Below are 13,514 nucleotides of genomic sequence, written 5' to 3'. Positions count from 1 at the left end.
AGAAATGATCACTCCATCTACATGATATCCCTTCAGATGTTTAAATATGGTGGTTCTAGCACCTCTGCGCTAAACATACCCAACTCCCTGTTTGTTTGTGATAGGTCTTCCAGACCTTTGATCCTCTTGGTTGACCCGAGCATGTTCTAGTTTGCCAGTGTCCTTCCTGAATCTCTGAAAGGTAGAGTGTTTGAAGAATTTGAAGGGTGGGTTAGCTCATGCTAGGAAATAGTTGGATGCAAACATCACAGGCCTAATATGTTTGGCGTGTGTTCTTTGAAAGCATTTTGCAAAGCCAGCATAGTCTAGCCTACTTAGTTCGTTGATAGAAAGTGTGAGCAAACTTTGTGGCCTGTGGTCTAGCTCAGCGTGTCAAGGCCCAGCCCTGCGCATGACCCAAGCAATACAATGAGAGAATGTGGTTGGTGGAGCCAGGGGTGTGCATGCTCTGAATATACAACAGGCCATTGTATTTGTGGATTTCCGTCATGGGAATGAATTGCAAAATAAGCTACAAAGTGAAACCTTTAGTGTGATGTTATAAAACCAGCAGCGGAGCAAAGATGCCGCTTCCAGTCCAGCGAGAAAGAAATCTGGATATCCATCATGTAACCGTTGGGTGATGCTGCATTAAGTGGACACATGCCTTCAAAAACCTTGGCGCATGAGGACATTTAAAAAATGAAATACTTTTTATTGAAATTGTTTTAAATAGCCTTTATAAAACACGCCTCTTGCACACAACACATACATATTCACAACAGCATTTACTGACAACAAAAACTTATTTGTACATCATTCTTTGCTTCGTTATGGCCAGCTTTGATAATTTTCCATTGCTAAACATAAAAGACTATCTTAAATTTGGGGAAACACACACACCGTGGTTTCTTGCCTTGGGTTTAATCCTCATTTCAAACATATCTTTCTCTGTGTAACGAATCTACCTTTTTTGTCTTGTCCTCCTTAGAGATGTGAAGGCTGTGGAAAAATTAGGGGGGAAATTATTTTCTCTGTCCTTTTCCTGAATCATGTTAAAAAATATTCCATAATTGATTTTCTTCCTTTTTTCAATTTTTCTAGTTTTTTTTTTTCTGGGGGAAAAACCCAAGAAAAAAAATTGAAAATCAATTGTGGAATATTTCATTTTAGCATGATTCAGAAAAAACATGGAGGAAAATAGTTTCCCCCCTCATTTTTCCATGTCTTCCATGCATTTTTAGATTGTTCGTTCCTCAAGCTTCTTGTCAGTTTGCCCATTCAAACTTCATTTCAGGAAATTGTAAATCTGAAGTTGTTGTTACTCTTACATTTATTTGTATCCTGCTTTCCCTCAAGAAACCGGGACCCGGAGCAGTCAGTCTAAAAGCACTATACAATTAAAAACTTACACAAGGGACAATTACAAAATGCACTTTAAAAAGATAAAAGCACTTAAAAACCACAACACTTTAAAACAGTACAACACCCCCAGGACCTTCCTTAAAAACCTGTAATCCCCATAGCTCTGCATTAGTTTGGAGCCCATTTATATCATGGATTACAGTGATTCCATTCCATTTCAAATGCCATGCCTTCTGCCCTATGGAATCCTGGGATTGGCAATTTAGGGATTAAAATTCTCAGCCACAGCACTTTAACCTGGTCAGTTAAAGTGGAATAATACCTGTATAGTTTTGTCTTGTAAATGGTTCCAAGGTGAATGTAAAAGGCTCTAGGAGGAGGAACCTCCTCAGCAATTCTGCCCACTGTGTTTACTCTGCAGTCAGCTTCCATTTGGAGCATTAAACTTACCTATGGAAAAGAGACCTTAAAATCAGAAGCACAACACTTCTGTATATGCCTCCAATTTAGGTCCTAAACACCCTGCAGAAACAATCCAGTTTGAGACCGCTTTAACTGCCCTGGCTCAATGCTAGGGAATTCTGGGAACTTATTTTATGAGACATTTAGCCTTCTCTGTCAGAGAGCACTGGTGTCACAATAAACTACAATTCCCAGGATTCCCTGTCACTGAGCCAGGGCAGTTAAAGCGGTCTCAAAACGGATTATTTCTGCAGTGTGTCTAGGATAATTAAAAATAAAAAGCAATGTTCTCCTTCCTCAGTGTCTGATTTCCCGAAATATATTAAGACGCCTAGCCAACCACAGCTATGTGTAGAGGAATTACAAACCAGATTTAAACACGACCCCATTGACGTCAATGGGAAAAATCATTTTCTATGTGTGTAGTATGTGACGAGATCTGATCCGAATTAAGCGGCTCCTGTTCCTTCCCTCTTTAATAATTTCATTTTTCTAACCACAACCAGCCGACAAATAACCCCAAGCTCCTTCCTCACCTACAAAAATAACACAATCCTATGGGCATTTAGAGGAAAAGTAAATCTGGGGTGACCTTGGGCAAGTCACACTCTCTCAGCCTCAGATCAAGGCCAGGGCAAACCGCCTCTGAACCCAATCTTGCCAAGAAAACCCCCGATAGGTTCGCCATAAATCAGACTTGGAAGACAAACAACAACTTTGGTTGAATACAGGGAGGTTTACCTGCGAGGGAGAAAAACCCGCGTAAAATCCTATGGGAGAGCGCTGATTGGTTCATTTGAAACTGGCCGCCCGTCGTGGATTGGATGAAAACGATTGGCGGTCTGAGCACCTCTAAGGCAAAAGAGGGAAGAGGAAGCGGCTGCGTGGAAGTTTTCATTCTGGTCGGATTCCTTCCTATATAAAGGCGTTCTCAGTCCCTGTATGTTCAGAATCAGTTTAGTTGTTCGTGTTGCTGAGGAGAGAAGATGTCTGGACGCGGAAAGGGAGGCAAAGGCTTGGGGAAAGGAGGCGCCAAGAGGCACCGCAAGGTCCTCCGCGACAACATCCAGGGTATTACCAAGCCCGCCATTCGCCGCCTGGCTCGCCGCGGGGGAGTGAAGCGCATCTCCGGCCTCATTTATGAGGAAACGCGGGGCGTGCTGAAGGTCTTCCTGGAGAACGTGATCCGCGATGCTGTGACTTACACCGAGCACGCCAAGAGGAAGACGGTTACCGCCATGGATGTGGTCTACGCCTTGAAGCGCCAGGGAAGGACCCTCTACGGCTTCGGAGGCTGACAGGCGCCGGGGAACTCTCAAGAAACAAGATACAAACCAAAAGGTCCTTTTCAGGGCCACCCACTCCTTCAGGAAAAGAGCCGTTGTCCTCATAGCAACACTTTGAGGCTTTCCAGTATTGGTTCTTAAGCATTATTAGGTTTAATGGTGTCCCTATGAGGTTCTGCACTCTATAAATCTAGCAGCTTAATCCCACTTCCATGGCTCTAATGCTCTATTATTCTGGGATTTGTAGTTTGGGGCATCACAGCTTCTCTGAAAGCTAACTAATGGTCCAAAACGCACTGCAGAAATAATCTACTTCGAGATGCTTTAAGCCTCGAAGATAATTCCCGGAAATGTCTGTCCAAAACCCGCTGAATCCCCCCAGATCCCACGGAATATTCAGTCACAATTCCCAGAAAATTCCCATAATGTTAAAATGGCAGATGTTTTGCAAATAAACGTAAACATAATTGAATAAAAATAATTGTAACTTATTTCAATCCTCAAAATCACCATTGAACCAAACAAAGAATCTTTCAGTCCTTTTAAGATATTTATTTTGACATGAAGGGGGTTCAGGAAGCTTTGTGCCAAATAGAAATGTGTTCAGATGCAACCGCACTGCAGAAATAAATCCAGTTTGAAACCCTTTTAGTTGCCCTGGCTCAGTACTAGGGAATCCTGGGAATTGTCTCTGGAGTCTGGAGTGAAGATGCAGCCTGAGTTGGGTCCAAGACACACTGCAGAAATAATCCAGTTTGAGACTGCTTTAACTGCCCTGGCTCAGTGCTAGGGAACCCTGGGAAGTGTAGTTTTGTGAGACATTGAGCCTTCTCTGTCAGAAAGAGCTCTGATGCCACAACAAACTACAATTCCCAGGATTCCCTAGCACTGAGCTAGGAGAGTTAAAGCGGTCACAAACTGGATTATTTCTGCAGTGTTTTGGACCTTCGTTATTAAAAATGCTCAAGGTCCAATCCATACTGCAGAAATAATCCAGTTTGAAACCGCTTTAACTGCCCTGGCTCAGTGCTAGGGAACCCTGGGAAGTGTAGTTTTGTGAGAAAGAGCTCTGGTGCCAAAATGAACTACAGTTCCCATGCATCTGAGGAAATATGCTTAAGTCTAGGAAAGCTCATGCTGCCAACTTTTCTTTCAGTGAGACTCAAAAGTGCTACAAGATCTATCTCACTATCATCATCACCATTATTATTATCATTATTAAATCCAAATGCAGCTGAAGAACTGGACTTAAACTGGCAACACTGATATCCTGTAGACTCATTCTCTGGGGCTGTGATCTGGAACCATGGAGGCAATTCCCTTGTCAAACCAGGGAATCCTGGGAATTGTAGTTTGTTGTGACATGTTGAAACACTGCTTTTACTGGCAGCCAGGGCTCCATGCATGGAATTCTGGGCTTGGTGGTTTGTTGTGCCCAGAATCCTATCATCGCAGGGAGCCTTGCAGTTAGAAGCAGTGCCAAACTGGATTATTTCTGCAGTATGGATGGCAATGGAAAAGGGAACGAAAAGAGAGCCACAAACCAAATTCTTGGAAGACAGGGCAGCAGGGGTGCCAACTGACCAGGTGCTCTGCCCATGCTCAGAGGCAGATTTAATCACTAACACACACACACACACACACACACACACACACACACAGAGTCAGGAACATCGCATTCACATCACACAACCCAAATGGTCCGCCTCACAGTACAACAGCAACCCTGAGAGGTAGGCTTGGGGCACTCTGCCCAAGCTCAGGAATTCAGAAATCCAAATGTCACTCTCAGGCACACACAGAAGTCCACAACATCAAGCCATGATACCATTGTCAAGTATTGCCTTTGTGTGCCTTAAAACTTATTTCTTACTTGGAAATCCAAGGCAATTGGGATTAAGCCAACCAAGATCCCTCACTCCCTGCCTCTCCCCAGCACTTTTGCCCCTGGAGCCTGAGAATGCCTGGGGGGGGGGCAATAATCACTGTCCTCTCTCTGATTGGCTGAACTATTCCTCCAAACGGGCTTGCTCCCTCCTGGCTCTCAGAGGGAGCCATGAGAGAGAGAGAGAGAGAGAGAGAGAGAGAGAGAGAGAGAGAGAGTTTTCTCCAGCCCTCTTGGCTGAAAACTGTTTCACTCCAAAGGGTTTTGGTTGCTCTGCAGCAGGCTGCAGCTGAAACTGGCCAAAGGCACGGAAAAGGCACTGAATTAGAGCAAGGCGCGGAAATCACACGAAAAGCTCTGAAAAGTCCCCGTTTTCGTGTGAAAGTCGCGAAATTGGCAACTGGCTCAGTGCTAGGGAATTGTGGGAACTAGTTTTGGGAGACGTTGAGCCTTCTTTGTCAGAGAGCTCTGGGGCCAGAATAAACTATAATACTACCCAGCATCCCCTAGTACTGAGCCAAGGCAGTTAAAGCAGTCTCAAACAGGAATATTTCTGCAGTGTGAGTTGGACCAGGGTTCAAATCCAGGCTGGGCCATGAAAACCCATGGGTAAGTCACTCAGAAAAACCTGTTGATATGTTTGCCTTCATATGGCAATCCTATAGCAAGCGTCTTGGGGGATTTTCCCAAGCATGAGCATCTTCTCTGTTGTCTTGCTGGGCCATGAAACGCATTGGGTGAACCTAGACAAGTCACACTCTCTCAGCCTCAGAGGACGGCAATGGCAAACGCCTGAACAATTATTGTCAAGACAACCCCGCAACAGCTTTGCCTTAGGGTTGCCATGAGTCAGAAATGGATTAAAGGTACTACACAAGATCCTTCCCATACTGATCCATGTCTTTGAGGTCTTAAACATAGCATGTTTTCCAGCTACTTACTCCTTTGGTCCCCTAAATATTTCCATCCCCATTAATTTGAGATTTAAAAACATCTAGCTGTTTAAATGTTTAGGAACCTATCCTATCAATGTACACAAATGTATGGAGTCTGGAGCTCATTTAAAGCCATAGGAAAGGCGGATAAGAAATAATAATAATAATAATAATAATAATAATAATTTCCCCCCTCCATTTTATGGTGTTGGGCTTTCTTCAGAGAGTATTATTATTATTATTAAACTTTATTTATATAAAATGAACCTCCTGCAAAAATAATTAAATATAATGCATATTAGTACATGTTAACATTCAAATAAAATAAGGCAGATGACAAAATTAAAACAATTTAAATCAGTTAAAATTAAAAGAGAGAGAAGGAATGTAAAGCCTCTTGTGTCTATTGGGGAGCTGGGCCTTGGACTATGGCTCTGGAGACCAAGGCCTGACTCCTTTGCTGCTTCTGTTGCCTTGCTTTCGGGTCTTTCCCGACTTACAGAGACCCTAAGGCCACAGGGTTTTCTTGGCAGGTTTCTTCGGAGGGGGGTTTGCCCTTGCCATCCTCTGAGGCTGAGAGAGTGTGACTTCCTTAAGGTCACCCAATGTTGGGGTTCAAACCCTGGTCTCCATAGTTGTGGCCCCAACAATCAAGCCACTACCCCACTCACTGCTCATGCATTAAAACACATTGGACAAGTCACACTCTCTCAGCCTCAGAGGATGGCAAGGGCAACCCCCCCTCCGAAGAAACTGGCCAAGAAAACCCTATGATAGGGTCACCATAAATACAGAAATTACTTAGAGCCACACAATTATACACACACACACACTCTCTCTCTCTCTCTCTCTTATGGGGAGAAGAAAGGAAAGAAACTTGACTAGAGAGTAAGAGAGAAGGTTGTAAACTGCAGGTGATGAAATGGTAATGTCAAGATAAATTAGAGTAAGTGCTCTGTATGTTTTAAGAGTTTCATTCATGCGAAAGATGCTGTGAGTGTTATGAGATTGTGTGTTATTATGGGAGCTGTGTTTTTATACGACTAATAAAATGTATTAATGTATACATGTGTGTGAGTGTGTTTGTGTGTTACTGTGTGGCTCCAGGTCATTTCTGGATTTATTATGGTGACCCTGTCACATGAGATATACAGTATGTAATAATATTATTATTAAAAAGGAAAACCATTTACTATGGGATTCTGTGAGATGTTTCAATAAAGGGAGCATAGGAAGGTTCATATAATTTAGTTGTCAACTAAAGCCAAAATGTCTCTTTGCCGAAACCCGGGATCGAACCAGGGACCTTTAGATCTTCAGTCTAACGCTCTCCCAACTGAGCTATTTCGGCTTCTTGCTTCCTTGTTTTTGAAGCACAATTTAGAAAGTTGCAGATTTTCAGGCTTCAAGAGACCCGTTCTTAATTTATCCCTCTCCGGTATAACTCCTATTAGGAGGTTACAACAGTTTTCATCCAGATTAGCTAACCATTAGGACACAGATTATACCATTTCGCTATAGGAACAAAACGGGGCTGGGCAGTGTCTGTGTGTGTGTGTGTGGGGGGGAATACAGAAAGGGAGAGCTGATAAACCTATTCCCTTCAGAGAAGCGGGAAACAGGTTTCCAGCCCAGCTAGCCGAGGGGAGCGCGCGCGTTCAGAAAATTAACCAATCAGAGACGAGGAGGAAGGTCAGGCAACCAATAAGAGAGCCAGGTTTGAAACGCTGCCGCGGTCTCGAGCCTCTGCCAACGATAGAAGAGGAGCAGCATTCTGACCAATAGGAAGCGTGCGGGGATGCGTTCTGGCCAATAGGAAGCGTGTGTTTTCAGAGCCCTCATTTGCATACGCGGCCTATAAATAGAGGGCAGGCGGCGCGTTGATTATCTCAGTTTGACTTTGCCTGTTGTTGAGGTCAGAGCTGCGTGAAGTCGAGGATGCCTGAGCCAGCCAAGTCTGCTCCTGCGCCCAAGAAGGGCTCCAAGAAGGCCATTACTAAGACCCAGAAGAAGGGCGACAAGAAGCGCAAGAAGAGCAGGAAGGAGAGCTACTCCATCTACGTCTACAAGGTCCTGAAGCAGGTCCATCCTGACACCGGCATCTCCTCCAAAGCCATGAGCATCATGAACTCCTTCGTCAATGACATCTTCGAGCGCATCGCTGCGGAGGCCTCCCGCTTGGCCCATTATAACAAGCGCTCCACCATCACCTCCAGGGAGATCCAGACCGCAGTCAGGCTGCTTTTGCCGGGAGAGCTGGCCAAACACGCCGTCTCCGAGGGCACCAAGGCCGTCACCAAGTACACCAGCTCCAAGTAGGCGGCGCCTTCCCTCCTTGGCTTCCCTTGGCTTCTAGGCCTCAACCTAAAGACCCAAAGGCTCTTTTAAGAGCCACCCACTTCCTCAACCAAAGAGCTGCCTCACATTTACACAACAGAAGCCCTTGGAGTTAAAAAGACCTGTATTTCTCTTAGTATGATTCTCCGAATAAACCTCAGTTCCAAGTAACTGAGAAGTAATTGGAGTTTAGTTTGTAGTCGTAAAGGAGGAGAAAGTTGAAGTTGGAAAAGAGAGGAACAGTTATTGTAGTCTTTAAAGGAAAACAGTACAGAATAAAATGGGAATTGGAAGCCTGTGAGAGAATATAGACTAGAATAGAAAGGGAAAATACACTTAAACCTCCATTACTGGGTTTTTAATCTCAAATTAGAAATATTATGGTCCCCTAAAGAACTAGATTGGACCCAGTTCCCAGTAATTGGGAAGTAATTCCAAGTAATTGGGATTTAGTCTGTCGTTCTCTATGGCAATAAAGGAGGAGGGAGTTGGAACTGGAGAAGGGAGAGGAACAGTTACTGTAGTATTCTTTAAAGGAAAATAGTATCCTATACAATAAAATGGGAATTGGAATTGTATGAGAGAATACCATAGAAGGGGAAATTAACACTAACATCTCCAGCACTGGACTTTTAATCTCTAATTAAGAATCTAATGGTCCCCTAGAAGATTGGCCTCAGTTACAAATTACTGGGAAGGTGGAAGTAACTGGAAAGTAATTCCAAGGCACTTGGAAAGCGTCATCAAAACAGCGTAGAAACTGCGAATGGAGTACAGCCTAAAAGCCATATAATAAATATATAAACCATACAAAATTAAGCCAGGTACGCAGTTGAAATACAAACTGTAAAAACAACTAACGCATTTAATCAAATATAAAATTGTAAAACGGTATTAAAGTACCGTTCCAAATGCTTTAGATCCATTGTTGTTGTTGTTGTGTTGTTTTGTGTCCTGGGTGTTTCCAACTTATGGTGACCCTAAGGCGAACCTGTCATCATGGTAGGTTGCTTCAGAGGGGTTTGCCATTGCCTTCCTCTGAGGCTGAGAGAGTGTGACTTCTTGCCCAAGGATCCTTGCTTCCATTTAAAAAAGGCTATACTATACAGGATATGGAGCTCTAAAGTGCCAATTATACTTCATTTAAAACGGCTAAATCGCTTTATTTAGAAAGGCTAAAAGGCTGTATTTAAATAGGCTATCTATGGTTTTATCTAGAAAGGCTGAATGCTGTATTTGAAAAGGCTATATGGCTTTGCTTAAAAAGGCTAAAAGGATATATGGCATGGAGCTCTAAAATGCTTATTATACTTTATTATTACATCCGATTTACTGTGCTGCCCATAATCTCTCCTGAAAAGACATCCAAGAGTTGCCTGTGTTGTTTATATAGCAAAGAACAGTATTATCCAAAATCCACAAAACAGTGGATACCTTTATTGGACCAAACAAAATGCACTAAATATATATTGCAAGCTTTCGAAGCTCCACTGGCTTCCTCATCTGGCAAAGGCTTTCAGGATTTTGGAGACTACTGTATTTTGCTGTAATCTCTGCTATCACAGATTAAAGGCGGCATTTCAGCAGCAGCCTGGAAAGCAGCTCAAAGTACGCAAAGTGCCATGGGATGCAATAAATTGTCAGATTAAAACATATATATTGTTAACAAATTGACCACAGAGGAGAACGAGGTGCTGTAAAAATGTAGGGCAGTCAAGAAAGATGTAGGACGTGACCAAATAAGAGCTAAAAATACTAACATAAATATAAACCCATGCTTCTTAGGCAGGCTCAAAAATGGAGGACATTTTGGAATTTCCTCCTGGACAGAAATGTAGGACATGTCCTGGAAAAGGAGGACACCCGGTATTGTTATAGTTTGGTGGCGATGAGCTTGCTTAAAATAAGAGGGAGAGTGGAGCTCTAAAGGAAGTTAAGGGAAAGGGAATTGGGTTCGCTGTTGAATAGATTTAAAATTCGCGCGCTAGAAAGTGATTGGTTGGTTTCTTTGTGACGTTTCCTGGTTGTCAGCGCTGAGTCTTCAAAGGGACAGGATTTCAAAGTCTTCCAAGCGAGTTCCTCGTTAGTATAGTGGTAAGTATCCCCGCCTGTCACGCGGGAGACCGGGGTTCGATTCCCCGACGGGGAGGCGCTCAGAACCTTTTGCAATTATTAATTAGGATCTAATTATAAAATTTTATTTGCATTTTAGGTGCTAAAAAGGCTTATAAAAATAAATACGTGGGCCTTTGCAAAAGGGCAGATCCTCATTCAGCCTACTTCATAAACACACACACACATCTCTCTCAGGTAAAGGACAGAGCCTCCATCTTCAGGGCAGTCTACCAGTGTGGGTTTTATTCAAAGACCTAACCCTGTTAGTGTCGAAAGTGAGGGATTTTGCAGCACCTTTGGGACTAATTGAAAGAAAGAAGTTGGCAGCATGAGTTCTCCTAGATATACTTCTAAGTGGCAGGATCATCCAAAATCTACAAAACAGTGATACCTTTATAGGACCAACCTAAATGCACATTATACATTTAGAATGTGCATTTTGGTTGGTCCACAAAAGCTATCACTGTTTTGTGGCTTTTGGAGTCACACTCTCTCAGCCTCAGGGGAAGGCAATGAACCAATCTTGCCAAGAAAAACCCAGGATAGTTTCATCTTGAGTAGGAAATGACTTGAAGGCACACAGCAACAAAGGTGCAAACTGTCCTTATTCTCACTCAGATTTAATAAAAGGAAGCAATGTATAAAAGCTGCTTAGGATGCTAAAGGAAGAATCATAGAGTTGGAAGAGACCGCAAGGGCCATCCAGTCCAACCCCATTCTGCCATGCAGGAACTCTCAATCCAAGCATACCTACCCAAGTCTCTGTGGCGCAATCGGTTAGCGCGTTCGGCTGTTAACCGAAAGGTTGGTGGTTCGAGCCCACCCAGGGACGCCGAGGTAGCGGTTTTTCCCTCCTGTGGCAACACATTTATATCCAAAATTAGCATTTAAAAACTAAAAGGGAAAAAGATATCACCTGATTCAAATGCTATGTTTGCTTTTACAGCCAGCAACTACCCTCGACTTATTTAAAGCTTCTATTGGCTGCATCCACACTGCAGAAATGGTCCAGTTTGACACTGCTTTAACTGTCATGGCTTAATGCTATGTGGGGATTGTAGCTTTCTCAGCTATCTAGTCTTCTTTGTCGGAATGCTCTGATGCCACACTAAAGTACAATTCCCAGGATCCCCAGCATTCAGCCATGGCAGCTAATGTAATGTCAACTGGATTATTTCTGCAGTGCAGATGCGGCCCATGTCTGAAATATGAAGGGCAAAACCCTTGTGAGGATGACATGGAACAAGATTTGGGGATTTTATGTATGTTTGTGATCGCAAAAGCAGCTAATTATCTTATGAATCCTCAAAGAACATCATATTTTATTATATATGTATTGCGTAATGGTTTGCGTGTTGGACTACAATTCTGGAGACCAGGGTTCGATTCCTCACTTAGCCGTGAAACCCACTGGATGACCTTGGTCAAATCACATTCTCTCAGCCTCAATGGAAGGGAATTGCAAAACCCCTCTGAACAAATCTTGCCCAGAAAACCCCATGAAACCTTCTGAGGCTGAGAAAGCATGGCTTGCCCAAGGTCACAAAGTGGGTTTTCCACTCCTAACACGAATTATAATGCCCATTTTATGAGATTCACAAAGTACTAAGCAGAATTGAAGGTGGGGATGCAGCAATAGCAGTGAGGGTATTAATGCAAAATGGGTTAAAAAGTGGATTAAGCAACGAAGATGGGAAAATCTCAAATATAGCACAAACTGAACAAATCTTTCCAAGAAAAGCCTGTGAGAGGTCTGCTTTAGGGACGCCATAAGTCAGAAATTACTTGAAGGCACACAACAACAATGAAGTCTTCTGCCTAGGATTCTTGTTCATCCACATTGTTTCTTTAACCACCAAAGACCTCCAAAGCTTCAAAATGGTGTACCTTGGCAGGTAAAATCTACACAAGTGACCATATGCTCTTTTGGTGCCCCCTGAAGTAAGTGTTAATTCTGGCTGTGTTTTAATATCCCACTATTTAGGGGGCCATTAAGCTAAGGCTGTGTCCCCACTGCATAAACAACCCAGTTTGATGCCACTTTAATTGCTATGACACCATCCTATGGAATCCTGGGATTGGTAGTTTACTGTGGCATTAGAGCTCTCTGACAGAGAAGGCTAAATATCTCACAAAACTACAGATCCCCAAATCCCATTGCATCAAGCCATGACAGTTCAAGTGGTGTCAAACTGGATTATTTATGCAGCGTGGATACAACCTATGCACCTTTCTCTGGACGATTTGAGAGAATAACTTCTCTCAAAGCCCAAATAGATCTCTAAAGGAGAGGATATTGTCTTGCATTTTATCCTTGTGTGCCTTTCAAGTTGTCTCTGTTTCTATGGTAAACCTATCAGAAGGTTTGCTTGGCAATCTGGGTTCAGAGGAGGCTTGCCTTTGCCATCATTTGAGGCTGAGAAAGTGTGACTTGCCCAAGGTCACCCAGTGGAGGGTTTCCATGATCCAGTGGGGGACATGGACTCTGATATCTATCCTTTTTTCTGGTCTGAACCTCTAACCTGAATTACAGGTATGTCATAGAGGAAAGAAATCCAGAATGCATTAACAGCTGGTGATATTATTTTCAAAACAAAAATGGGAAGGGTCCAAGAGTTTTGATGGAAGTCTTGTTGTGGTGAAGGGTGGGGGGAAGCTTTACCATGGATCAGACTCCTGGGGAATTTAAACGTGAAGCAAAACGTTTCCGCCCAACGTGGGGCTCGAACCCACGACCCTGAGATTAAGAGTCTCATGCTCTACCGACTGAGCTAGCCGGGCTTCCCTACTTCCTTTCCGACTCGGACCAGTCTTAATGTCATTGGCTTAGTTTAAGTGATGACTAAGAGTTCAACCATAAATATACATATGCTTGCGTAATTGTTCCTCAATATATATCACGGAATAGTATATGTCACAGAATAGAACATCATTTAAACTAGCCAGAGGACAGTAAACCTTATCTGTCGCATCACTTAAACTAGCTAGAGATAACCTATATCTATATTTACAGATACAGATATCACATATAATTATTCATGTGTGTGTGTGTGTGTGTGTGTGTGTGTGTGTGTATATATATATATATATATATATATATATAGAGAGAGAGAGAGAGAGAGAGAGAGATATTAAGTGATCATATCTATA

At 43.0% G+C, this 13,514-nt stretch overlaps 2 protein-coding genes and 4 non-coding genes across 6 annotated transcripts; 4 read left to right on the top strand and 2 right to left on the bottom strand.

Annotated features, from left to right (window-relative positions):
* The first annotated feature begins 2,772 nt into the window (after positions 1 to 2,772).
* Positions 2,773 to 3,119, top strand: LOC121933407 (histone H4). Its single transcript, XM_042473085.1, has one exon. It carries the CDS (start codon positions 2,793 to 2,795, stop codon positions 3,102 to 3,104), a length of 312 nt encoding a protein of 103 aa, XP_042329019.1. The 5' UTR covers positions 2,773 to 2,792; the 3' UTR covers positions 3,105 to 3,119.
* Positions 3,120 to 5,383: 2,264 nt separating this feature from the next.
* On the top strand, positions 5,384 to 8,436 carry LOC121933402 (histone H2B 1/2/3/4/6-like). Its single transcript, XM_042473079.1, has one exon. The coding sequence runs from the start codon at positions 7,851 to 7,853 to the stop codon at positions 8,229 to 8,231; it is 381 nt and encodes a 126-aa protein (XP_042329013.1). The 5' UTR covers positions 5,384 to 7,850; the 3' UTR covers positions 8,232 to 8,436.
* TRNAF-GAA lies at positions 7,191 to 7,263 on the bottom strand. The gene has a single exon. It is a non-coding gene; the product is annotated as a tRNA-Phe (tRNA).
* Positions 8,437 to 10,326: 1,890 nt separating the features above from the next.
* TRNAD-GUC lies at positions 10,327 to 10,398 on the top strand. The gene has a single exon. It is a non-coding gene; the product is annotated as a tRNA-Asp (tRNA).
* Positions 10,399 to 11,122: 724 nt separating this feature from the next.
* On the top strand, positions 11,123 to 11,196 carry TRNAN-GUU. The gene has a single exon. It is a non-coding gene; the product is annotated as a tRNA-Asn (tRNA).
* A 1,876-nt stretch (positions 11,197 to 13,072) lies between these two features.
* On the bottom strand, positions 13,073 to 13,145 carry TRNAK-CUU. Its single transcript has one exon. It is a non-coding gene; the product is annotated as a tRNA-Lys (tRNA).
* Positions 13,146 to 13,514: the final 369 nt, after the last annotated feature.

The sequence above is a fragment of the Sceloporus undulatus genome, chromosome 6 (genome assembly GCF_019175285.1).
Source record: "Sceloporus undulatus isolate JIND9_A2432 ecotype Alabama chromosome 6, SceUnd_v1.1, whole genome shotgun sequence".
Taxonomy (NCBI): Eukaryota; Metazoa; Chordata; class Lepidosauria; order Squamata; family Phrynosomatidae; genus Sceloporus; species Sceloporus undulatus.
The sequence above is the reverse complement of the archived record's forward strand: the minus strand, read 5'-3'. Positions and strand labels throughout refer to the sequence as shown.

Excerpts from the sequence above, each read along its gene's own strand:
- LOC121933407 (XM_042473085.1), top strand. The coding sequence starts at position 2,793 with ATGTCTGGACGCGGAAAGGGAGGCAAAGGCTTGGGGAAAGGAGGCGCC.
- LOC121933402 (XM_042473079.1), top strand. The coding sequence starts at position 7,851 with ATGCCTGAGCCAGCCAAGTCTGCTCCTGCGCCCAAGAAGGGCTCCAAG.